Source organism: Carassius gibelio, chromosome A5 (assembly GCF_023724105.1).
Source record: "Carassius gibelio isolate Cgi1373 ecotype wild population from Czech Republic chromosome A5, carGib1.2-hapl.c, whole genome shotgun sequence".
NCBI lineage: Eukaryota > Metazoa > Chordata > Actinopteri > Cypriniformes > Cyprinidae > Carassius > Carassius gibelio.
In genome coordinates, this window is record NC_068375.1 from 1,318,125 (window position 1) to 1,346,088 (window position 27,964).

A 27,964-nucleotide genomic window follows, 5' to 3' on the forward strand; every position below is an offset into this window, starting at 1 on the left:
ATAAATGCATTTACACAGCAATTCATTTGGGTCAGAGTGATCATATTAGTTTGAAGTATAAAGTACAAAGTTGTCCTTTAAGGGTACTACATTGCTTTTAAAGCAGATAAATTACAGTCATGCTACTGACAAATGTAGCATCACTACCCCAACTTCTCAAATGCTATTTTGATACAACATTTTTTATTTAGTATTCAATTTGTACTGAATACAGTGTTTTCAGACTTTAGCCATGTATTTTTTACGTAAATAACATTATTTTGTGTGTTTGGTGTAAGGAAATGGGTTTATGCGGTTTAAGTTTCAAAAAACACATTATTTTCCACATACTGTACATTATTGTTTCTCCTCTATGCCCAGCCTTTCTGAAACCCATGATGTAAACTTATCGTTCTGAAAAGCGAAGTGTGCTCTTATTGGCCAGCTATCCAGTGCGTTGTGATTGGCCGTATGACTCAAGCATGTGATGGAAACGTTCCTCCCCTTATTATACTGTGATGTTGTGTGTACAGGAGCGCTGAGACAAAAACATTTAAACCCATTATAAACGTGGCATTTGTTGCATCCAGAGGGGATATAATTACAGATTATAATGACAATACCAGCAGTTCTCAATTCCAGTCCTCGCGCCCCCCAGCTATACATATTTTGCATGTCTCTCTTTGTTAATACCCCTCATTCAGGTAATCATTAGAAGTGAGCTCAGTGCTTGAACTGTACTCCGATTGACATGGTCCCGACACAGTGGTCTTTGCTCCTTACTCCCTGAGCAGGGGAAATCTGTTGAAGTTTACTTCGGAACATTCATTCATGGATTTGCGCTGCGCAACGTCTTCACACATGGACAAGTGTGACATCATATACCTCTGTGAATAAAATTTTATTTAAATTCACGTCTTTCACACTTCAATGCACTTTGAATGGAACAAATACATTTTCGTCGAACTGGAATCATGGGGGAATATCCTGTGATGTCCAGTTCGCAGGGCAGTGGGGTGCGAGGACTGGAATTGAGAACCGCTGACTACGGTTTTTACATGTTGCATCATGTTGCATAAACATAAAACCATGTCTGCATTTATGATCGGAGAAACACTAAACAACAAGTTCTACTCTGCTCCAAACTTGCATTTGATTCAACAGTGGTAAATCCTTTAAACATGTAAACGTACTTAAAGGTGCCATATGCAAAAATTGAGGTAAAAATATTCATAACATGACCTACACGCATCAAAAGAATGAGAAGAAATAAGGGTGATGATGTCATTAAAAAAATGTCAAGTTATAGTGCTGCAGAGATATCAACCTTAATTAGCATTAGCATTACTAGCCCCAGCCTGACAGGTGTCGTAATACCAGTTTCGGCCATGGGAGGCGGTATACGGGCAACATAACCACCAGCCAACCTGCAATACACGAATAACTCGCACGTCTTGTGGGCGTGCCTGAACCTGATGTCAATCATGTGGAAAGTACAGCACAGTACTTCATTTCAGTTCAGGGAAGAGAGAAAAATTATGGCTCAAGCCCTTGGCAAGAGACCACCACCCGCTACAGGGTAACAACCGCGCTCGGAAACACAAATCAAATCCAATAAGAAAAGGAGCCGAACCAGAGTAAACATCGGCACTGCTTTTAATCGCTGGAGACAACTGATGGACCTGAAAGAAATGAGGTTCGACTCTGAACTTGCAACATTTATTTTCGATTGGTAAGTTAGATTCTGTTAGTATTTCGCTAGAAGTTTGTTTTATATGTTTGTGCACTTGTTTTCGGGAAGTTATAACAAAGAAATGTATCGAAGGCTGTTCGATAAACGTGCTAATGTTAGCGATGGCTAACCGTAGCTGCGTTTGATAATTAGCTAGCTATAACTTAATGTTACCCATTTTATTATAACTAACCTGCTCTGTCTAGTCTGTTTGTCCTGTTTGCTTCGTGGTTTTTCTGTGCGTGAAAAAATGTATGTGTGGCATGAAAGCGTGTGAAAAGAGTCAATTGTGTGTGTCTCACGGTGAATGCTTGAGAGTTGGCACATTAGTTACCAAGCAGAATAAAGGACAGGTTGATTATTGCTGTTTAGCATTTGTATTAATCTATCATGTGTCCCTGTTTGCGTACAAGGACATAAAAAATAAATTAAAAGTGATACGTGGACCAAGGTGTCTGAGATTGTTCATTTTAAGTAAAGGATCATAATATTTCGTCCACAACAATATTTAATGAGGTTAACTTATAACTCCTTGTGGTTAGTCTGCACGAGATCAACAAGCTTGTTTGCTTTGCGGCCGCTTTAAATACAAAATAAGCATTCGATCTACGTTAGAGCGTCTGGGCACTCACAAATTTTCTGCAGCATCGTGAGCAGAGCGGCAAGAGCGATTTTTGATGCTCTAGATGCCGGCGGTGTGAACGCACAGTTAGGCTTTGGCTATGGTTGTAGTGTTGTTGTGAAAGTAGGGGCGGAGCATAGAGACTATGCTGTTTCTCGTTTGTTACTCTAGAGTAGACCAATTCACTTTATTGAGGCATATTGCCCCCATCTGGTATGGAATGTGGAGTATGACTTGATTTTTTTTTGCCAAACATTACAGATGACACCTTTAAAAAGACTGTGAATCAGAACAGATGGCATTGAAGTCTACTCTCCCAGGTTCAGGAAACAGTGCACTGAAGATGCACTACACACATCTGAATATTTGGGTTGAACTGATCTGGAACAGTGCTGTAAATAAAACTTAAACACTGATTTCTAGTTATGTCCTCTTTTGGAAGACCAAACAAAGTAGTTTAGCTTTCACAAAAAAAAATGTCTGTGGCGCAACAGCGCCTTCTTTCTTTGAGTGAACATTTGGGTGGTGTTCCCACATCATGATGTAGACATGTGGGGGTGTGTTAGAATGAGCCGGTTTAGGAGGGCGTGGTTGACTCTTTGACTCTTATAAAGAATATCTCTTTGGATTTGAGACTTGAGTCTTTGAAATTTTACAGATCTTTATGCAATAAGAGCTTTTGACACTCCAAAAATAAAGGAAAATGTTTCATTGCATCATATGACCCCTTTATTGGCAGCTGCTTGTTTTTTGCTTAAGTACATGTCTCTTTAATCTCACACTTTGATGGCGAGGTGTTTGATAAAGGTCAAGCAACTTTGCAAAGATGGCAAGAGTGTTTACCAAAAACACCTCAGCTGCTCAAAAAATGGTTTCCAAGGGGCTTCGAGAACTTTTGGTTTGGCGCCACAGTAAGGGTCTGCTTTATGTCCCTTTTTATTTGTTTTCTCAGCAGCAGATTTTCCACCAAATATCAGCTTCATTTGTGTTTCTGGTCAGAAAGTCTGAGCTGAGCAAACAGAGGCAGGAAACGGATGAGCAGGTGGTCAGGAGGGGATGAACAGGAAGGACAGCCCAAGGGCTCGCATCCTCCAAAACACATGCGACTCCTAACAGATCTTACAACCTGTTTTCTTCTTAGAGATTTCAAACTGACGTGTATCCCGATGCTGATCTCTGGAACTTTAGAGATGCCCTGTGGTGGAAAATGCCTCCAACATCAAGAATCGCATCAAACTGAAGAAACGTTGTCTTCCGTTCCAAATGGACAACAGTGGAGGAAAAAAAGTATGTGGATGAAGACGGATCAGTGAACGTAGTGTCCTGCAGAAACATGACCCCATGTCAGTGTTTGTGCAGAGTGCAGCAGTCTTTCACTGTGGCCGGCAGTGAGGAATGCAAGAGTTTGTTCTTGACCCATCTTCCCGGGGAATGTCTTCCCTTTTGAAGAACAACACCTTCCCTTCTTTGTGTGCGGCTGACAATAGAGACCCAGACCCCATGTTCGGAAAGGCCGAGCATACCAGACCTTGGACACAATAAATCCCCCACTGGCTCATTATTTCTGATTGCAGCCACAAGGTCAGCGAGCAGGCCTTCCTATAAACACCCCCTTCCCGTCGTCCCCATCCTCATATCCTGACCTCATCTACATGATGACTGATGACGTCAGCCAGAGGTTGGGGGTAAGGGGGGGGGGGGGGGTGCAACAACAGCTCTAACTCCACCAGAATAGCATACATTTTGCTGATGCTAAATGGGAGTAGTTTGCATCTGGGACAATGGTGTGTCATCCTATTGTTGTGCTCTGAAATAAATGCTGCTGAATGTTTGTTTTTTTTTGAATGGGAGAATTTATTTCCTGTATGTTTCTAAATTAGGAATCAAGGTTATCCAGCTTCACAGGGCTCAAGGATATAGGGTATCAAAAGTTTCCTGAGAAACTGAGGCATTAATTTGTAGCAGCTGACACACACAGATGACCCAACAAACATGATAGTTGTTTTAAGATCATTTTGAGTGAATATGATAAGAAATAAACTTCATATTAATTAATATGTTTCAGAAATTATGTTGACATCTCATTTTAAAATTCCAATTGATCCACCGATTGCAGATTATCTATTCTGATGATCTCTTTCATACTTTTCTAGACCTTGACAGTACAATTTATTTGCCAGTCTATGGTACAGTCAGGGGGGTAAGTAATTAATGACAACATTTTTATTTTGGGGTGAAGTAACCCTTTAAAAAATAATAAATATTAGCCAGCCGTTAGTATTACACTTACTATATCAGCATTGAATTGGCCATCAGCCACTCTGCTCTGTAATTGCTGCCTTTGTCAACCCTATATCAATTGAACACAGTTGAGCAGTGCACTTTCAAATGGACTTATAGTTTGATTTTTCTTGCTGCACTGAGATGAAATTAGCTCGTACTCACTTTTGTTTGGGATATATGGCTTGACCTGGAAGTTTCTCTTTACTTGTGTTTCCTTTGTACAAAACTAAAATCAGAAAAGAAAACAACAAGAGATGATTGTTTAATATAGGCATTGTTAACAGTCTTGGTTGTACACTCTCTGCAAACAGAACCCCACAAACCTTTCCACTTTCATGACAAAGTTGAACTGCACATTTGAGGTCCCATGAGCTGGAAGGCAGGTTCCCAAGCATTTCAAAGGAAAATCGGAGTCTCTTGGGACAGTCCTTATTGTGACACGCCTCCTCTTTAAACGGCATGTCCCTCACCTCTGGCATGGAGCTAACCTGACAGCTGCTGACCTTCATGCTTAAGGGAATCTCTCCGAAGCTCTGACTTGAGATCTGGTGAAGAGAAAGAGTAATTAATGTTATAAATGTTTTAACAGACTGAGGTGTTTACATTTTGATTGCTGTTAATCAGAAGCTGAATAATTTATGGCATTTGCCATAATTTGCCATTGTACAGAGCACTTAAGCACAAAAAATAAATAAATAAATACATTTAATGCAGAAAGGGGATTTTCACTGTTGTTATATTTTTGAAGTATCATCCACATGAATTGTGTATATCCAAGGATAAAACTGTGTGTTCACAGACTGAATAATTAGATTTCTCCATCTCTGCAAATGTTGTGTTTTTTGGGTTGCTTATAATGTGTTTCTGTTTTCCACCGAAATAAAAGCTCTATAGTTTAGAGTTTAAAAGCAATGAAATTAAGGCAACCATAAAAATGTTATTGTTGTTCTGTAAATTCTTATTGTTATCATTAAAACTGTTTTATTTTATTTTTATTAAATTATGAAATTAAACAAATAAATAAACGATATAAATATATTAATATTGTACTGTCATTTTTTATTTATTTAGTAATAACAATAACAAAAAAATCTCCACAATATAAGACTGTAAAGTATATGAGCCCCTTAAAAACTTAGAGTATCATGTACCTCTGCATAGATCCTCTTGTCACTCGGAACTTTTCTGCTGGGATCTAGAGGAAACGTGTAGTCTGGAGACGAGAACAGCTGCATCTGAAGAGGAACCGGTGCTGATGTCGTGGGCTCCACTTCTACAGGTACTAAACGTGAAGAAAGAGGACAGCAGACAAACAGTCTCAGTAATACTTTTAACAAAGGTTTACAACTCTCGTAACGGATTTGGAACAACCATTTTCATAACAGAAAAACAAAGTTTCTGCAGCTTGAAGCTTCTTCATTTAGAGCAGTAAAATCAGCCTAGAACTGCACAATGAGGCTGGATTCCTGAACAAACCTGATGCCCATGCGAATGAGAGAGAAAGAAGATCCATAATAGATTACCTGAAAAGTTATTGTTGTCCCTGATCCACAGCTGGATGTGTGACACGTTCAGATGGATCTCAGAGTAGCTGGTGATGGAGGTGCTCTTGTAGTAAGAAAACACCTTCTGCCTGATTTCTTTAGGTTCATCCGAGATTGTCTGGTTCGGAAGCGACTTCTTCCCATTTAAGGTTACAAGATTGTTAGACTAAAAGAGAAAGACACATAACTGCTCATACAGAATGCCTGTCATTTTATTTGTTAGACACTAGTAAAAGTGCTTATAGTTGATCAAGTCATGGAAATATGCAAGCTTATTTACACCAAAGAATAATTTTATAAATTTAAAAAAAATTTAACAACAAAAATTTTAATTTATAAATTTAATAATTAAACTTATTTTCTAAAAACAAATTGCATACACAACTTCTATGATAAAAAAGTCAGAAATGTGAGATTTAAACTCATAATTGTGAGCTATAAGCTGTGCTTACACAGAACTGATTCGTCTTTCGCCTATCCTTGCTTCTGAATGAACACATAGACACAAATTTATTTCAAAATAATTGTCTCAGCAAGTATTCTCGTAAACACAGTCAGTTCTGTCTTAAGTGAAAGATACAGTGGGTAAAAAAAATATCCTGTGCATTATTATATTCGATCTGTGCATTTGGTCTTACAGGGGCAGCAGCCTTTAAATACTAGGTGTTCCATTAGTGCCACCTGCTGTCAGAGGTAAAATCGAACCATTCTGTTTTTACTTATTTTTTATTATTATTATTATTATTTAGCATCTTTTTTTGGATAGTAATTCAAATGGTTTCCTCTGATTTAAAATAGAGCACAGATAATTTTTTTTTTTTTGAGATATTTCTTTAAGTTGTATGATTTTTTATTGGATTTAGAATTTGTTTTAAATTTTCAAGTTAGTTTTGTTATTTAACATTTCAATTTCACAAAGAAATATGCAGCATTTTGTCTTTTGTCTAAGAATAAAATGACACAATTTAATTTATAATTTGTCTTATTTATTTATTTTAATAAAAAAATATATAAATAAAATGTAAGAAAATTGTATGGTGTAATCCCGGAGTCACCAACTTGAAGATCGCGGTCAACAAGTCGATCTTGGAAGCATTTTAAGTCGATCGCGAAGATTTTTCAAAATCAGAGGAAAAAAATATATATATACACTTTCTTTACACTTTCGCCCTGGCACCACAGCACGAGCCTCCGCTGACGGCATGCTTACCTCCCCAAAAAGACGAGGCATTTATACTTGATGCAACTGTTTTAAACAGAAAACCAGACCATACAACTGATTTAGATGTGCAAACTGGGTGCAGGTGTGATGAAATGTACTAATATCCATCTGCTCGGGCAGATTCGACTGAAAGTCATAATATTTTGTATGCTAGCTGCACTAACCTGAGTATTTCCATTTTAAAGTGTTTGAAATATGTTTTAAAAGGGAAAGTGAAACAGAACATTATTGGCTTAGGCCTATAATTGTCTAATTACCGTATTTTTCAGACTATAAGTCGCACCTGAGTATAAGTCGCATCAGACCAAAAATACGTCATGAGGAGGAAAAAAACATATGTCGCACTGGACTATAAGTCACATTTATTTAGAACCAAGAACCAAGAGAAAACATTACCGTCTCCAGCCGCGAGAGGGTGCTCTATGCTGCTCAGTGTAGACTACAGGAGCACTGAGAAGCATAGAGCGCCCTCTCGCGGCTGTAGATGGTAATGTTTTCTCTTGGTTCTTTTCTCTCAGTTCATGTCAAATTAATTTTGATAAATAAGTCGCACCTGACTTTAAGTCGCAGGATCAGCCAAACTATGAAAAAAAGTGTGACTTATAGTCCGGAAAATACGGTATTGTGTTTATATATGAGTAATAAGTCTGTGGAAATACTTAATGTTATATTACTGTTGTAAATGTTGAATTATAGTTGACAGTTTGTATAGTTATATACTATTTGTATAGTTAAATAAATACTTTGCTAGTGATTAACAGGCAACAAAGAATGTCAAAGTAGAACTTACATTGTTGCCTTGTTTTTTCATAATTTTTTTGCAAGTGGTAAATCTTGGTTTACATTTGGACTTTGGATGTGATCTTAGGCTTGAAAATGTTGGTGACCACTGTTATCTGTCTGTATTGTGAATTGTATCGCATCAGAAGATTATTGAATTGCTACATCCCGATACGCTACTAGTTTTTGTTGATCATGCTGATTTGTCCCAAAGAAGGTTCAGCCGATGTCTTTATTTTTATTCCAGGTTAGATAAATACATTTTTGGCTTCCGAAACCTGAAGAATGCCTGGCTATCAGGGATTTTAAATTTTCGCGAGCCCTGAGGCTTGTTTCCCAAAAGCTTGTTAATAACTATTGTTAATAATGACATTGTTTGTGACTGTGGGCAACGAGCCCTGTCAAATTTCACTCAGGGATTTTTTAGCGACTCTTTTTCACATAAAGTTTGTTTCTGGATTTGTTTTGAAGCTTGGAATGCAGCATGAAACAGGACGGAATCCCATTCATTATATTCAAATTTAATTTATATTGATTGGAATTTTTAAATGACATAACATTGGTGTTGTTGTTCATAGAAATTCTTTGGAAAAATGATGTTGAAGTGAATAAAACGCAAAAAAAAAACACAAACCTTATGGCTGGTAGATGTCAGAAATCGTAAAAAACAAGACATCAAATTAATATGTTCCTTTGTGTTACAAAGCTTAAGTATTTCAAAGTATTCTAAAGTATTTAGATTAAGTTACTAAACCCGAGTAACCTAACGAAATACGTTACTGATTACTTTTTAAAGCTTGTATTTTGTATTCTGTAGTGAAATGCATTTTAAAAGTAATCTTCCCATATATATATAGATAGATAGAGAGAGAGAGAGAGAGAGAGAGAGAGAGAGAGAGAGAGAGAGGATGAAATAATCTTCCAGAGCCATTCTCACCAGTAATTTGACGCCGAAACTGTTGTGGATTGTCCACTCAGTGTTTGCTGGACCTCTCAGGGTCACTTTGGACTTGGATGGCAAATGCACATTAACATGCCTGAAAGAAGATGCCACATTAATCCACTGTTATCACATGACCAGAGGGGTGATCACATTTCATTCTTAAACTTCTGATTTTTTAGAAGAAGTGAGCTGCTGTGAGGAACAATGACAGTGGACTAGGTCAGACGAAGCTAAACTGTCTTTAAAAACAAATAAGTGAAACCTCAACTTCAATTCTGTACTGTACATTTAACAAGTAAAGTGACTATCTATTGTTGGTGATACAAAAATGAATGAATCGAATTTTGGAATTTGGGCATCCTTCAGCAACCTCCCATTTCCACTGTGACGCTACAAGGTGGTGTTTACCTTATTTTGACATCATCAGGAATATTGATGACGTGAATCGGTTCTCCAGAATGCTTTGTGTAACATGATTTGAGGTCATCAGTTGGAGATTTCAGAGACATCTTAATTAACTGTTTATCTGCTGCTATTTCTGGCTGCAGGTCACATGTTGAGGATTGCTGTGTTCCTGGAAGAGTTCAGTGTTAAACAATGACTGGATCACTGATAATGCACGCATCTTAAGAGCCGAATACATCGATGAAGAGCGTGATCTTACCCTTCATCCCAGTGAAAGTGATGATCTTGGGATCTCGTGCTGTGGTGAAGGATGTGACTCCACCAAATGTCTCTGCTGCCCATTTCAGAAGCTCAGAATCGCTGTTTGTGAACGGGGCAATGTGAGGTTGTGGACGTTTTCCAGTTGGCAGGATAAAATTTATTAAGGCCCCATTTGTTTTCTGTAAAGTGGATGGAAATAAGTTTGCTTTCAGGATAAGATACAATATAAAATCACATCAGGAGAATCAGCTTCAGTCTCCACATGCAGAACTAGAGTTCTGTTTGCAGACAACACAGAAAACAACAAAAAGCAAATACGAATAATAAAATGATTCTTTCATGTCAAATCTTTCATAACAGTAGTCACACTGTTTGACTTTCACTGTTTGACTTTCACTGTTTGACTTGACAACACGTTGTGTACTGTTGTAAAGAAAAATGACACAATCCCATGCTACTGGTCAAAAGTCTCTTCTCTTCTGCTCTTTTGATGAAAAATACAGAAAAAACTGTAATGTTATCACCATTTAAAATAACTGTCAAATGCTGATTTGCTGCTCACAAAGCTTTTTAGATTATTAATTATGTGGAAAAAAGCTGTGCTGCTTTATATTTTTGTGGAAACCTTGATACACCCTCATAAAGAAGTAAAAAAATAAAATAAAGGAATACTTGAATTCAGCAAGGATGCATTTAATTGACCAAACGTAACAGTAAAGATGTTTAGAATGTAAAAAAATGTTCTTTTCATCATAGAATACTGAATAAAATATCAGCTTTCACAAAAATATGAAACAGCACAACTGTTTTCAACATTGATAATAATCAGATTATTATTTTTTTTTATTATTATTATGCAGCAAATCCGAATATTAATATGATTTCTGAAGGATCATGTGAAAATGTAAAAATGTAGAAAGTTTTCTGTGAGGGTCAGGTTTAGGTGTAGGGCGTTAGAAAACACAGTTTGTACAGAATAAAAACCATCACGCCTATGGAGAGTCCCCGTAACTACACATACCAGTGTCTGTGTCTGTGTGTGTGTGTGTGTGTGTGTGTGTGTGTGTGTGTGTGTGTATATATATATATATATGATGCCAAGGCAACAACCTTGCTATATTTATGAAGCATGATTTACAGTCAGAGCTCTATATACTGCAGACACAAAATCTAATACAGTAATATCTTTAACATTGCTCGCAAGTTAAAAAAAAAAAAAAAAAAAGTCATCTTCAAAGTTTACAGACATGGGTGAGCGCTGATCAAGATATTATATCAGGCTATGAGTAACTTATTTCATCTGTTATTTTACTTAAGATTCATGCTTTCTATAGAAACATTTACACTGAATTACATGTTTCATCTTATTTGATTACCGTATGTTCTCTTTTTATTTGGAACTTGATCTACACATATTTTACGATCAGATCATTCACAGAAAATGAATGACAAGTCTGGCATAAGTGCAAAAACAGTTTCAGTAAAACCTTCAGTTCTTCTGCCCTCTTTTGGACCTGTTATTGTGAGTCAGCAGACTTTACTGGAGCGAGACCTCTGGCTGATTGAACTGCATGTGTATTGGATGGAAATACAGAGACAGGAAGGCACATAGACAAGAGTTCATCTGAAGCACAATGGGGCGTTTGTAGATTGATGGGCATTTGTCCTGGATGAGTGACGTGATGCATCAAAACCTCAGGAAATGAAATCAAGTCACAATTCCAATAACGCAAACCATAACGTGATGGATGAAGCTCAAGAACAGACCATCGGGTCACACTTCACCCACAAATCAACAGAAGAAGGCACAAAGACAATGAAGACAATGACGTTTTTTTGCATTGGTATCAGTCACATGACAATTACGGCTTTAAAAAAAATGAGGATATACAGTATGGCATAATAGAGCATCATAACTGCATTTAAATCTACTGAAGCTGTGTGCTGAGACGACCTGAGAAAACAGAATCATCAGAGCACACAGAGAAAGAGTCCTGACAGACGGGAGAATGTTTCATCAACAAATCAGACACGTTTTTTCCAACATGTTTTCTCAGTCTGTTCTTCTCATCAGGTTAGTAGCTTAAGAATGGAAGAGAGAATGGAGAGAATTTGTCTCCATCAAAAGAGCTTCTCTCTGCTGCAGATGTGTACAGTATGACGTGCAGTGAACGGATGTCAGAATACGGCAAGCCTGGAATGATAATCACACAACATATGCTGAGAGAAGAGGGAATAATATTTCATTCTGCACTGCTTTGCAGTCAAATATTGAAAATTGATGGCAAGGTCCAATATTTGCATTCACTAAGTGAGCAAATGCAAGTAAATAGTCAACATTTTTTCACTCACTGTTTTCATTTATTTAAAAAGTAGTACTTTTATACATCAAGGAGGCATTCGATTGATTGAAATCTGTTTTCAACATGGATATTAATCAGAAATATTTCCTGAGCAGCAAATCAGAGATAGATTCAGAATGATTTCTGAAGGATCATGTGACACTGAAGACTGGGGTAATGATGCTGAAAATTTAGCTTTGATCACATAAATAAATAGTTTTTAATATATATATTATTATATATATATATATATATATATATATATATATATATATATATATATATATATGTAGAAAACCATTATTATAAATTGTAAAAATATTTCACAATTTTTTACTGTTTTTTTTATCAAATAAATGCAGCCTTGGTCAGCAGAAGAGAAAAAAAAAAGAGAGAGAGAGAGGCTGATGTTGTAAACGGTCAGGAGTGATTCTCTACGGGCCGAGTCTCAAGAACAACAGATACTGTTTCTCCAGACACAAGACGTTGCATGTCTCCTTCTAGTCCATCAGTTTATCCCATCATAACACACTGCATTTTTTATATCTTGTAGTCCGGTTCAGGATTCAGTCACAATGGGGGCATAGCTAAATTTCCCCTCCTTGCAAGGAAATTTAGCGTTTGCTCCCTTTCGGTTTGCACTGTAAATCCAATGTGCTTTGTTCCATAGCAATCTAATTAAGGTTAGCAAGGTTCAGTGGTGGAAATAACAAATGAAAGAAAACAAACTGGGCTGTTTTGTTTCGAGAGCTTTGGCACATCCATATTTGACACTCGTTAAGTCTGTTTGCAAATTCTCATGGAGTCACGGGCTAAACAAACAAGGTTAATTGCCTCTCAAAACAGAGCTGAAAGTGTGCATCGGTAGCTGGTTTTATTGTCAGATATCTGCCAACAGCTCCCATGCGATAGTGGATGCAAACATCTTTGTGCGAGCAAATGTTGATCTGGATGTATACCCTAAACATGTATTATCTGAAGTGAACTTCGGCGGGATTTACAAATGAAAAACCTGAATGCAATGGTACTTACATAGATGTCCACTGTGGGATTGTCTTGAAGCAGGATGGTGTAATCGCTGCTGGAGGTGATGATCACCACTGATGGGTTTGCCACAGTTACGTTTAGCTCTAACATTGAGTGTTGTTCCTGTGAAAATACAAAAACACAAGTTTTAGCATTTTATGTTTGAGGACATTTGGTCCAAAAAAAATATTTGTCAAATATTTTTTTAAGCCAATTTCAAATAGGCTTTATGTTGTAAACGGCATGGTATATCTTCCAAATTAAAAATGTTATTTGTTTATAGCTTTTAAATATAAAATACATAAATATTTAAAATTAGAGTGATGTGTACCAATATGAAAATTCTCAGCCCATATCGACAGCCGATTATTCAGAATGATATCTGCCGACAGTGTGGATTTCTTAAGGAAGAAAAAAAAAAAAAAAACATCCAAATACTATACAGGGATACCTTTTATTTTGGTACATTAAAGGTTAAAATGAACAACAAAACTATTATATTCAATGCTATTTGTTTTCAGATATAATAGCCACACTCAAATAAAAATGTTTGTATAGCCTACAACTTACATGCACAAGGCAGTTTTCATAAAAACTTGTGTTAATGATAGATTTATTCATAGAAACATATATAATTAATTATATGAGACATGATAAAAGTTCTCTTTCAACATACCGTATTTTCTGGACTATAAGTCGCACTTTTTTTCATAGTTTGGTTGGTTCTGCGACTTATAGTCAGGTACGACTTATTTATCAAAATTAATTTTATATGAACCGAGAGAAACGTCTACAGCCGCAAGAGGGCGCTCTATGCTGCTCATTGCTCCTGTAGACTACACTGGAAATATAGAGTGCCCTCTTGCAGCTGTAGACAGTAATATTTTCACTTGGTTCTTGGTTATAAATAAATGCAACTTATAGTCCAGTGCGACTTATATATATATTTTTTTTCCTCCTCATGACGGATTTTTGGACTGATGCGACTTATACTTAGGTGTGACTTATAGTCCGAAAAATACGGTACCTTTTGATGTTAATTCATGTTTATTTCATGCTATGAATCTATGTTAAGTATATATATATATATATATATATATATATATATATATATATATATATATATATATATATATATATATCTGTTTACTGTTTGTTTACTGTTTACTGTTTGAAAAATATGTTCAAAACTTACTATGCATTTAATTAATAAATGAAAAATACACGTAAATAATAAATCTATATAAATACAAGTGCATCTCAGTAAGTTTGAATATCATGGAAAAGGTCTTCATTTTTGTAATTTAATTAAAAAAAAGCAAACTTTCTTATATTCTAGATTCATTGCACACAAACTGAAATATTGCAAGAGTACGCAGTATCTCAAAAAAAAAAAAAGTTTGGTTTGATTCGTTTTATTAATTTTGAGTAAATATTGAATATTGATAAATACTGGGTATCTCTTGGGCTAGTTTAGAACATGCAACCCCAATTATGGGAAAGACTACTGACTTGGCAGTCCAGAAGACAATCATCAACACCTTTCAGTAGGAGGGTAAGCCACAGAAGGTCACTGCTGAAAGGGCTGGCTGTTCACAGAGTGCTGTATCAAAACATATTCATAGAAAGTTGACTGGAAGGGAAAAGTGTGGTAGGAAAAGGTGCATAAGCAACAGGGATGACTTCAGCCTTGGGAAGATTGTCAAGAAAAGCCAATTCAAGAACTTGGGAGAGCTTCCCATGGAGTGGATTGAAGCCGGAGTCAGCGCATCAAACGTCACCACACTCAGACGTCTTCAGGAAAAGGGCTAGAGCTGTCACATTCTTAGAATCAAGCCACTCCTTGGTCATTTAGTATTTCATTTGGAAATCAAGGTCTGGAGTCTGGAGGAGGACTGGAGAGGCACAGAATCCGAAGTCCAGTGTGAAGTTTCTGAAGTCCGAGATTATTTGGGTGCTGTGACGTCTGCTGTTGTTTGTTCATCATGTTTTATCAAGTCATTTCAGCCTTCTACCAGGAGATTTTTTGAGCAGTTTATGCTTCTGCTTATGCTTATGGAAATGCTGATTTCATTTTGCAGCAGGAATTTAGCACCTGCTCACAGTGACCCCCCCCCCCCCAAAAAAAAATAAATTAAGAACGTTACCATTATATTATATTTTCAGATGCACCTGTATATTGTATACATGAGATATTTATTTTTATACAGCAATCCATTAGCAATATCCTAGCATCCACCCACATAACCTTTCTTCAGTAAATGCTAGTATACTATAATAATCTTGAGTGTACTGGGGGATTGTGAATAGGAAAGTATTTTTATATAACTGTAGGAGCATCAGTCAAACTACAGTCACAGAGAAAAGCACAATTCAGTGATTCAATCCTGGTTCAGTGATCCACAGCACTCAACATTTCCCAAGTTTCTTATCCAGTTCAGTTCTTTTTTTTTTTTTTTCTTAAGCTGATGATCAGGATCGGGTGTGTAAATAAGGAAGACATAGAGAATGCGCAGAGCAGTGGGTTTGAGATCTGCTGGAGTACAGCAGCATATAGCTGGAGTAAATGAGACACAATCTGATCCAGGAGGCAGAAATTCCCACAGGCACTTTTCCTGTGATTAGGAAGCCCAGAAATCACGCACCATAAACATTTGTGCTGGTCTGGCAGTGCTGTTGTTGTTTTGCAGACATACAGACGCGCTGGAGTGCGGAGTGGAAGTCCAACTGCTGGGCCATTTTCCATTTCATTATAATGTTAGTTAAAGTTTTAGTTTTTTTTTTTTTTTTTTTACCTATAGTTTTCATTTTCATTTCAATTTGAATTATTTCAGTATGTAAAGTAAAAACTAAAATAATTAATATTTCTTTAAAAGTTTTTAAGTGTTTTTTTAATTTTATTTTTGTTATTTCAAGTAACACTTTTTTTAGGTTTTATTTTTAATTTCAGTTTTAGTTTTCATTAACAGTATTAACCCTGATGAACCGTGAGTCAAGACTTCATGGAGTGCAGGTTTAAGATGAGCTGAAGTGAATCCCCGCACAAGAGGCCCAGTGGACACACAGCACATCGACTGCTGCCGGCACTTCAACTAGGTTTGAGAGAAACTTTCTACAGAAACCTCCTGCAGCGAATGTATCGACAGAGAAGGGCAGCCATGAATGTTTCATGGAGGAATAAACAGGGTAGCGTGTGTTCAGTGTCTGTTCCTTTGACATCTGACTCTACCAGACTGAGCCTCTGTCCACTGTGAGATTTATCACTCCTTTAAGGCATAGTTCACCCAAAAATGAAAATAAAGAGTTTGTTTCTTCATGGAACAAAATTGGAGAAATGTAGCATTGCATCACTAGCTTACCAATGGATCATCTGCGGTGACTGGGTGCCATCAGAATGAGAGTCTAAACAGCTGATAAAAACATCACAATAATCCATAAGTAATCCACAACACTGCAGTCCATCAGTTAACATCTTGTGAAGCCAAAAGTATATAAGAAACTAATTTATTATGCTAGATCCGTGTGAATTTCTCTCATGATTCAGATCAAAATACTTGTTAATTGAAGGAAGCATTATTACAGCATATGGACTTTTTTTTACCCCGAAACAATTATTTCAAGTTTCATAGGTCTCGATTTGTTTCTTACAAGCACACAGCTTTTGGCTTCACAAGATGTCAGTTGGACTGGAGTCGTGTGAATTGCTCATATTATTGTGATTACTTTGATTATTGTTAAGTTGTTATTCAATGCAGAGGATTCATTGGTGAATAAGTGATGGAAGAAACCTGATAAAGAAGCAAAATCATCTACATCTTAGATGGCCAGAGGGGAGCAAATTTTTTAGCACATCTTCATTTTTGGCCAAACTATTTCATTATTGCACAAACATGCTGTCCAGCAAGATTTACAGTAAACCATCTGATCCATCAGATCATGTTAATGCATCTTTAAAACAATGTATTTTCAGTTGAGCTCTCAGATGGTCAAATATGTGGCCCGAGATTTCAGAACAACTACTGTGTGACTGTAGAAAAAGTGCTTCCATCTGGGGCCGAGCTAAACCTGGAGCAGCTCATACTGGGAGCAAATCTACCTGTAATCTCATCTATACACAAACTGGATCTTTCCTTGTCACTAGACCAGAGCAACACTTGAATTAATCAGAGTAAATGAGAACTACTAAGTGCTCCCTGGAGAACTCGCGTTCATAATGTCAAAGTTAAAACAACCCAGACATTTATAAAAGACATTTACAAAGAAGACTAACAACGATCACAATGGCCTTGTTGCTTTGGACCACCTACCTAACAGTCATCAGTAGATCTGCATACACGTCTTCAGAAAGCATGCAATAATAAATACCATCTGTGCACAACACTAAGAAACATTCCAAATATAAAGGCAGACATCCAAGGTTTCCTCCAAAAAATCTGAGAAATACTGCCCCAAAAGCAAGAGACCTTACCATAAGACCTACAGAAGTGTTAAAGGAGCTCCAGTCTCCTAACGGTGACTTATTAAAAATAATAAACTCCAGAAGAATATTTAAGTGCAAACTGAATGCATTACATTTGGTGACTTAGCATGTTAACTCCAATTAGTTTATATTGATATTAAATGCAATTAGTTGAACTTTAGAGCAGTGTGTGTAGGAGCGAACCTATTTGTTAATGATGTGACCCATATATATATATATATATATATATATATATATATATATATATATATATATATATATATATATATATATACACACACACACACACACACACACACACACACACACACACACACACACACACACACACACGCATAGACACTAGGGGTGCATGATAAATATTGGATATTAAAATTAATTTGGCAGTAAATTCCATCAGGTGCGTGATTTCAAATAGAGCAGCTGTTACTACACAGAGCCGTTAACTGAGAAGATGCGCAAATCAACACTGATAATGAATGTTGCATCTTTATATGTCATTTTTTATAATTCTATTGTCTTTAAAATATGGTTAGTGTTAATGCTGCATGTACTGACAAGAATTAATGGTAAACTAAAATATACTTTAATGTTACTTCTAAAACTTGTATGTCATGTATCATTTGTCATTCGTAGTTACAAATTTGTAATAATGAAGTTGAAGTTAAAATAATCAAATACATTACATGTGCTTTAGTATGTTAACAACAGGTCAAAATGTCAAAACAAGTTTTCTTACAAAGCACACTATAATTAACTATGTTTTAAGAATCTTTTAAGTAAACTTTTATTTTAGTTTATTAAGTGTACTTCAGTGTGAAATTAATTATTTAAATTATTATTATTTAAGTGAACTTCAGTGTGAAATAAGAAACATAATTTATTATTATCTGAAAGTACACAATGTAAAATATACTTATAAAATATAAGATTTGAAGTATACTACAAGTGCACACTGATTATAATTAAGTGCACTTATTTTCCCAAAAGAAAAAAAAAAAGCTGATAATTAGAAAAACCTGCCCAGAACTTCAGCTAATCTAAAACTCACCAGTCTACAAAATCCACAGTATGAGACCTAAGCAAGACCTGCAGTCCTTAGTGACAGAGATGCAGAAACATTATGTGAAACACCAGCGGCACAACACACACACTTCATAAATCTGACTTTCCCAATGGCAAGCTGGACACCGTGACCACATGAGACCCTATTGGGGAGGATTGCTGAGACCTGCACTGAACCCACATTGAACCCCCGCATTGTTGAACATGTCATGTGCAGTGCAAACTAAACACACTGAGTGCTGAGAACCATCCTTACATTGGAGCATGATGGGAGTATCAAGCTCTGGAGATTTATGAGTGCAGGAAATGATGTGCTAATTACAGCTAAACCCTGTGGCCAAATGTGATGCAATGCACAAAATCACTTGCAACAGGACACTGACCAGCAACACACAGACGAAGAGATGAGGGTGACAAAAAAGGCCTGTGGTTCAACAGCATATGACTCATTCTGACATTTTTACACAAAACTGTATAAAAAATAAAAACAATTGTAAACCCTTATTTGTGAGTGTGGCGAGTGGGGCGGGGCCGAGAGGCGTGGGAACGAGGAGTGAGGCCAGGTGTAGTGATTGGAGATGAGCTACACCTGAGCCCCACCGCTAGTATCGAGTCCCACGTAGGAGATGGAAGGATATAAAACTGGAGTGACGACCGTGAAGGACGAGAGAGGACCAGGCCTGGGACGTTATTTTAATGTGTGTGCTTTTTATTTATGCGCACCAGTCGGCCGTGAGGGGCTGGTGCGCCGTTTTGTATTTATTTTGGATATTAAAATGATTTTGATTGTGCGCCGGTTCCCGCCTCCTTCTTCCCAATGAATAGGAAGTTTAAATATCGTTACAGTGGTGCCGAAACCCGGGAGAAGGAGGGACGCGCTGCTGAAGATCCCTCGCCGCTGTGGTGAATCCGCGGTGCCCTCGAGCTGGCGAGGTGTGTGCCGCCATTGACGCTCGAGGCGGTGGGCTGGAGCGAGTTGCCGGGGACGGGCGAGCTCGCTGCCGACCGCCCACGACAAGGAGGGGCGGCTGCCGTCCGTGAGGGAGCGGAGGAGTCGGCGCCGTTCGCCAGGGGGCCGGAGCCTGCCGCCTCCGTGACGGAATCCGGAGGGGCAGGGAACGGGGGACTCCTGCCGCTGCCCAAAATCGGAGGAGCCGTCGCCGTCCACCGGGCGGCGGAGGAGTGTCGTGCCGTCCGCCGAGGGCCGTCCAGTGCCACCGCCGGGCACCGCGGAGGAGATCACCCAGCCGGTGGAGGGCCGAGCAGCAGTGCGTCTGGGAACCGGATTTTTTTTTTTTTTTTTTTTTTTTTTTTTTCACAATCAAAATCATTTTAATATTCAAAAATAAATACAAAACGGCGCACCAGCCCCTCACGGACGACTGGTGCGCATAAATAAAAACCAAAACATAAAATATGTCCCAGGCCTGGTCCTCTCTCCTCCTTCACGGTCGTCACTCCAGTTTTATATCCTTCCATCTCCTACGTGGGACTCGATACTAGCGGTGGGGCTCAGGTGTAGCTCATCTCCAATCACTACACCTGGCCTCACTCCTCGTTCCCACGCCTCTCGGCCCCGCCCCACTCGCCACAGTGAGATTATAACTGGTTGCCAGCAACTGTCTGAATAAAACAATGCAACACAATGAGGTCTTGTGAAACTGATGCAGCATATTACCTTTAAACATGTAGAAATGTTAACATGCAGTAAATCTTATGCTAGTATTTAATTCAGAACACAACCTCAGACCACAATCAATGCACAACCTGGCAATTGATTTGAAAATGACTGTTCAAAGGGTCCACATCCAGTTTAATGGTGTTTGGGCAATTATTACGTCAGTGTTAATATGGCAATTACCTATATTTCCTCACTATATTGAATTAAATCTATGGATGTTTTATCTGTATTTGTAGAGTATTTGATGAGTTGTTTGGAAACAAATGTTGCGAACAAAAGCAATAGTTTTGCAAGAGAATGCATGTTTTGTGAATAAATGCAAAACTTTTTAGATAAAACACCAATGTTTTGTTAATGATCAGAGTAGTTTTGTAAGAGAATGCAAATGTTTTGCAAACAGACGAAATCATTCTGCAAATAAAAGCAAATGTTTTTTGAATAAATGCAATATTTTTGAAAGCGACCACAAATGTTTTGATGACAAAGTTTTGCAAGAGAATGCAAATGTTTTGCGATGAAATGCAACACCTATGCGAGAGAATGCTTTTTTTTTTTTTTTTTTTTTTTAATGAACGCTAATGCTAATGTTTTGCAAGTGTTTTTCCTTCTCTTTTTTCTAGGGGGAACATAATATTTTGTCAGATAATGCAAATGTTTCTTGGAGGAGTACTTTAATTTTTGTGCAAAATTAATGAAAACCATCTCAAGGTTTGTTTGTTTGTTTATCACAATGTCCATTTTAGCAGCTCCCCAGTATCTCAAGTAACAATAGTCATAAAAGACAAAAAGTGCTTTTCTGTGACCAGTTCAACTGCTGAAAGGAGGCACATGCTGGCTTCTACTGATCTTCTAATACTTCAGGAAAACTCCACCTGTTTAAAAGCATAATTAAGACAGACGTGCGGTCAAAAGTGAAGCTTTCAGATCATAATCTGTTGACCTGTCTGTCATCTGTCCTTTCAGCAGCTCAGCGCTCCGTTTGAAGCAGTTGTCCAGAGAGGCAAACACTGTATCTTCATGACTTTTATCCAATGGCCTGCATTCACCTGCAGGGTTTCCACGAGGATTCACCCCCCATTGGCCGCAGAGGATCAGAAAGAGCTCAGCACCACGCCATCCCTCTGCTGAGCTAATCAAGGCTCTCGGTGGTCAGTCCAGCAGTATTTTATGTTCAACACACATACTCCGCTGTGCTCGACTCTCACATGCTGTCGTTTGCTGACAGTGGCTGCCATCAACAAGCCGTTGGGGAGGCGACAGCATGCGGCTAATAAAGGGCAAACTCTGTGTGTATATGAAAACGGCATGCTGATGCTAAACTGATATAGGAGATAGATGTGTAATGATTGTGTTATGTTTGTGGATTCTTAAGTTGTGTTAACTTTGGTTCCCGTGTTTCCTTCCTCTGTTTAGCTCCTGTAGCCTATAGCAAAAAGCGAGTTTCTATTTTTACCCTAGGAAGTTTGCATTTAGTTTGAGCAAATTCTTGAGATTTAGGGCTCAAGAAGATGGGTTGGTTTTGAGCAGGTTTCAACACTTATGCTACCCTGACACAAAACAAAGCTAGATCAATCAGCTCTGAACATAAGTAACATATCTGACACAATAAAGCCATCCCCCTTTATTTCTCATTACAAATTAATGTTAAAAAGTGATACATTTTTAGAGACAAATCTTTTTCTGCTAATTTATTATATACATATAATTATGTCCGATTCATACAATTATATGATTTAAATATTAAATTGAAAGGCGGGGCCAAAAGCCTTTGGAACGGAGTGAGGCCGGTGGAGAGATTGAAAATGAGGGACACCTGTGACACTCACCGGTCTCGAGTCCAAAGGGGTAGAATGGAAGGATACAAAATAGGAGCATCGAGAGTGAAGGATGAGAGAGGACCAGGCCTGGGGTTTTTTTTTTTTTTTTTTTTTTTTTTTGGTGTTACACTTCACAAACTTCATAATTGCAGGAAAAAGGAGGCGGGAACCGGCGAACATTCAAATCAAATTTTAATACCAAAATAAAGACAAAACAGCGTGACAGCCCCTCGCGGACGACTGTCGTGCAGAAATATAATCCAAACACAAAATAAAACAAATACAAAATAAAACACAGACTTGGTCCTCTCTCGTCCTTCACTGTCGTCGCTCCTCTTTTGTATCCTTCCAATCTCCTCCGTGGGACTCGAGACCAGTGGGTGTCACAGGTGTCCCTCAATTTTAATCACTCCACCGGCATCGCTCCGTTCCCACAGCTTTTGGCCCCGCCCCACTCGTCACAATATAAATACAATATTTTGCATATAAAGATATTTGAATGGATGAAGATTGTTTTCTTTTGAGCTCCTTGTAATATCAATTATTTAAACTCAGTTGATTCATTTGAATTGATATAGTCAGTAGCTGCCTTCTCAAACCTTCACTGCAGCAGTATTTTTTCCTGCCTTGTAAATGGGTTTCAATCCATGGTATTTTTTAACAATCTCTTCATCTTCAACAGAGAAGTGAATTGCACGAGAAGTCAATCAAACTGATGTTTTCCATGTTCTGTGTGATTGGCAGTTTGCTGCACGTGTCACACTTCCAGGTGCTTGCACCTCACAAACTCTGGATCAAACCAGAGTTGACAGAAAATGTTTATACCGAGCATTGTGCAACACCTGATCTTGATCTTAACTTACTCTGCAACTCTGGGTTCATCTCACTTTATGCTACAGGCCACTTTGAAACAGTTACCTTTGTTCCCATTGTGTTCACCTGTGTCTTGTTTGTTTTCATGTTTAAGGGTTTTGAAGTTGTGTGTTTGACACTGTGCACCTCATATATATTATATTGTATACTTTGTGCAAACAAATGCAATAATTCTGGTAAAGAATGCAATAGTTTTACAAGAGTATGCAAATGTTTCCCAAGCAAACAATTTATTTGGGAGAACACAAAACTTTTGTGAATGAATGCAATAGTTTGGTGAGAGATCGCAAATGTTTGAAAATAAGCACAATATTTTTTTGTAGAAACGTGAATGTTGCTAACATGCAATTATCTTACAAGAGAACACAGATGTTTTGCAAACAGACAATATTGTTTTGAGAAAACAAACGGTGTGCGAAAGAATGCCAATTCTGTGAACGAATGCAATACTTCTTTGAGAAAAAGCAAAAGTTTAGTGAACGAAAACAATAGTTTGTGAGAGAATGCAAATTATTTGAGAAGAAATGCAATTATATTAACATTCATCATGTGTCTTTCTCACTACAGTCTGTTTTTTAATGACAGACTTCACACACAAATCTAAAATTGTCTGAAAACTGGCTTTACTCTGAAATGTGTTAAATGTTATGAATGTGTATAATGTTTTAAAGTCTCATCAGAACAAAAGCAAGCAGTGATTGCTGTTGTTCAACAGCACGATTCATGTTCAAATGTTCCCAGTAGATCCCTGTTTTTACTCACCAGGTTTAATCTACAGTACTGTGTGTGGAGTGTGTCTGTGAAACATCATCAGTGAGTGTGAGATTGACGAACATTAATTAGTCTCAGTGGAGGAGAGTTGTCAGACATCCATGAGCACGAATGAGCAAATACAAAAGAATGGCTGCTAGATGCTGCTTTCATTTCCTCTGCTGATCAGAGACCAGTGCCTGTAGGCTTTCAGCAGAGGAGTGAGAATCACACTTTTAGGAGACGTGAGTAAATACCCATAGGAAAGAAAATAACCAATATGATCTCTCTCACTCTTAAATGGTTAATTCACCTAAAAATTAAAATTAGACTGTGTTTAACTCAACACAAAGGCATCCTAGGTGTTTATAACCTCCTTCTTTCAGACGCATCCAGTCGGTGTTATATTAAAAATTGTCTTGGCTTTTCCAAGCTCTATCATTGCAGTCAGCGGTTGTTTCATTGATTCAGTCCAAAAGAAAAGAAGAAAAAAAAATGTTTTAGAACTAAGTAAAATAAATTTAAATACACAAAAATAATTAAGTATTGATTATTTTTATTATGTAAATTTTGTAATGTCACTTTCGATCAATTTAACGATAAATTAATGTATTAATAAAAAAAAGCCCTAAAAATTAACAACCTTAATTAAAAATACATTACATCATTCAGTAAAAACATCTTGGAGGTTTATCAAATTTTTTTGAATATTCATTCTATTATTAGAATAATCGTTAATTAAGTGTGTTAATTAAAATCTCATATAAACCATGAATGTGAATCTGTGACGTGAGGTGCAATTTCATAGCAAACAGCTTTATTTTGATATCCACATCTTGTGTTGTCGTCTTCTGACGCGCCTTCTATATTTAATATGGAAACTGCATGCTGAAGGAAACAATCCAGTCATCTTAATAATTGCAGCAATCCTCAGTGGTGTTTACAGAATCGCAGAGCTCCCATAATCCATCGCTGTCCGTTTGGGTCAAACAATGTCCACCGCGGTGCCTGATCACTCGCCCCTGCTATTTTTGTTCCTGTACTTTCAAGATACAATTGTTTTCCTTTTGCTCATTTTTTTCTTTTTCTTTTTTTCTCTTCTCAAGAGCACTTTTTTTTCAGGGCTTTGCTGATGCATAACAGCTTCCCGTTATTCTTCGGCTCTCCTCTTGACCCGGGTCGGCTCCAGTATCCCAGACTCGGCTCTCAGCCAGCGTGACTGGAGCACTGCCAGACAGTGACATCAATAATGCCTGCAGCTCCGCCCACTCCAGCACTGCCTGCTTCATTCTGCCTTCAATGTGTGTGTGCACACTTTAAAGGGATAAGTCTCACAAAAGGCGGCGCTCAGATTACAGATTAAACCAATGGCAGTGAAGTTACACTGCGTTATTGAAAAAAGGCTTCAGTACTGAGGAAAAAAGGAGCTTTTCCCCATACGCGGTACTCGTTCCGTATCTGAGGGAACCGAGGTTACGGTCGTAACAGAGTACGTTTACATATTAATTAGCTGACCTTTGACCCAATTAAGTAGGACTTAAGTTCATCTTTATATGCAGTTTAATAATTACTACTATTGTTTATGACATATGGTTAAAGTACTGTTGAATGTACTGGCAAGCATTTATGATCAAATAAAAATGTTTTAATATCCGTTGAAACTTGCATGTATTCAAATATATTTGTAATTACACATATGTAATGATGAAGTTGCAATTTAGTACATTTTAAATTGATTTAAATGTAAAATCAAATAACACACTAAAGTAAAAATTAATCAAGTGTTTTACATGTGCTTCAGTATTTAGTCAACATAAAAATAAGTGTACTTTAAAACATGACAAAATATTAATATCATGATTTAAAATGTACTTTCAACTTAATTTAAAATTATTGCAAGTTGTATTTTTTTAAGCATTTATTTATAACACTTTTATAACACATTTTTAGGGAGGTGGTGTTGGCGCAGTGGATAAGACGCATGCCTTTGGTGTGAGAGACCCGGGTTCGAATCCACTGAGAGGCACCAATGTGTCCCTGAGCAAGACACTTAACCCCTAGTTGCTCCAGAGGCGTGTGACCTCTGACATATATAGCAATTGTAAGTCGCTTTGGATAAAAGCGTCAGCTAAATAAATAAATGTAAATGTAAATGTGTTAGAATGATCCATTTTATGAGGGCATAGACAAATCTTAACTTTGATAAAGAATATCTCTTTGGATTTGAGACTTTAGTGTTTGCAACTTTATAGATCTTCTTCATGCACCACAAGCTTGTAACACTTCATAAATTTCAATCACATCATATGACCCCTTTTTTCTTTCATAAAATGGGCTGCTTTCATCACCAGAAACACACTTTCTTTGCACTACAAAATTCCTCAAGAGTAGTAATAGAACATATGTTTGTCTTTCTCCTGCAAATCACGAGAAAACCATGTTGAATTTCCCACTGAAGTGTAAGGACGGGACATTTCCACAGCTCTCAAGACCTGTGATTCATTGACTCATCCAGCACAGATGAAGAGACATCCACATTTCCAGTGGGTTATCATCTTAAAATCACTCTCAGCATCCTCATGCTGTGAAGCCATTTACTCTCAAGCTGTCAGATGCTGATAATTAATCATCTAATCAACACAAGTGCATTTAAATAGTAATCAAGCACAAGTTACATCATCACTAATGGTCTGTGTTGGTCTTTCTCAACCACACGTGGAGAAACCCGACTGACGTGTTTGACTGTAATACTGGAAATCCTGGAGTGCTGGTCATCTGCTACTCACTGTGCAGATAAACTTAAGCAAACTATGATTAAACTAGGACGTTTTTTGTTGGTTTTGGTGAGACTCAAAGAGCCCCCCCCCCAAAAAAAGTTAGGTTATACATAAAAAAAAAAGAAAAAAGTGACAAATTTTATTAATGTACAAAGATTGTATTGTTATTATTGTATTACTGTACTTCAAAGTAATAATAAATTATTAAATTATTAAAAGCTATTTTCTGTTGTGCAGCTATTACTTTGTTTGCCAAAAAAAAAAAAAAATAGAAGGTATTGTAAGAATAGTTAAAAGGTTAAATAATTAAAATGTAATTATACCATAAAATAGAAGAAAAAAAAAATACCGAAAGCAGAATTTGCAAATAAATAAAATGCAATTTGGAAAATAAATTAGGCCCTAATAAAATACTTTGGTTAAACGTTTAATATATTGTGGTTAAATTGTATAAAATGCAATTAAATTGTTATGCTTTTTGATTAATCAAATTTAATTTAACCGTAAAAAAAAAAAAAAAAGTCAGGCAAGTTTTTTGATGACTAAAATTTTATTTAACCATTAAAATGGATTTAAAACAAAAATAAATAAAAGATGAAAGATTTCATAGAGCACTATGGAGCACACAGTGATGAGGATGTTGAACAATGCTCATGCTGACTTACAGTTGAGGACAGTAGCTTGAGGATGTGGACTTTTGTCCCGTTCAGGCTGGTGAAGTTCGTCCAGCATCCCAGATACATTTCCTGCAGGACAATCCAATCGTTTCTGTTTCCGGATACATCCTTAAGCTCACAGATCACACTGGAATCTACAGAGAATTAAAGTCAGAGAGTTATTGAAATCATGCATGTTCTTCATCTGCAGCCCTGGGGAATAATAAATCATCTCCAGAATAAAGTACGTCCTTCCTCTTCAGTTCCCGAGCAGCAGAACTGAATCAGGCCGAACCAGGCTGATCTCACAGATGAATGCACATTACTAAGAGAGCTAAATAATCAAAGCCGTTTCCTGATGTCAGATCAGCACCGATGCCATTAGCTGTAAACAAGAAATACAGTATGATGCTGAAACACTGCTATTGTTGCGCACACGCTCCCCTTCACAGACTTCAAACAACACGAGCGGTGTCTTGCTCTCTGTCCCTCGCGCATATTAATCAAAATCAATTGACACGGAGTCAAAAAAAACCTATCCAGTTATGAAATGTTTTCTGTGTTGTCAAATCTTGTGCGATATCCTAAACTGCAGAGATAATTACACAACGTGTGCTGTACACGTCTGGTTCGCGAACTAATGATTATTTTGATTCAATTAAATGAATGGTTTGAACAACTGACCTGTCCAACACTGAACTCATGAGACGTCTGAATTGGTGTAAA

The 27,964-nt window shown here is 37.3% G+C and overlaps 1 protein-coding gene across 1 annotated transcript; it reads right to left on the reverse strand.

Moving 5' to 3' along the window:
- Nucleotides 1-4,668: 4,668 nt before the first annotated feature.
- LOC127988416 (endoglin-like) lies at nt 4,669-27,424 on the reverse strand. Its single transcript, XM_052591173.1, has 9 exons — nt 27,248-27,424; nt 13,146-13,262; nt 9,770-9,950; nt 9,514-9,679; nt 9,100-9,199; nt 6,140-6,326; nt 5,768-5,898; nt 4,940-5,161; nt 4,669-4,842 (listed from the first exon to the last, which is right to left on the reverse strand). The coding sequence occupies exons 1-9, from the start codon at nt 27,323-27,325 to the stop codon at nt 4,684-4,686; spliced, it is 1,341 nt and encodes a 446-aa protein (XP_052447133.1). The 5' UTR covers nt 27,326-27,424; the 3' UTR covers nt 4,669-4,683.
- Between the last annotated feature and the right edge of the window lie 540 nt (nt 27,425-27,964).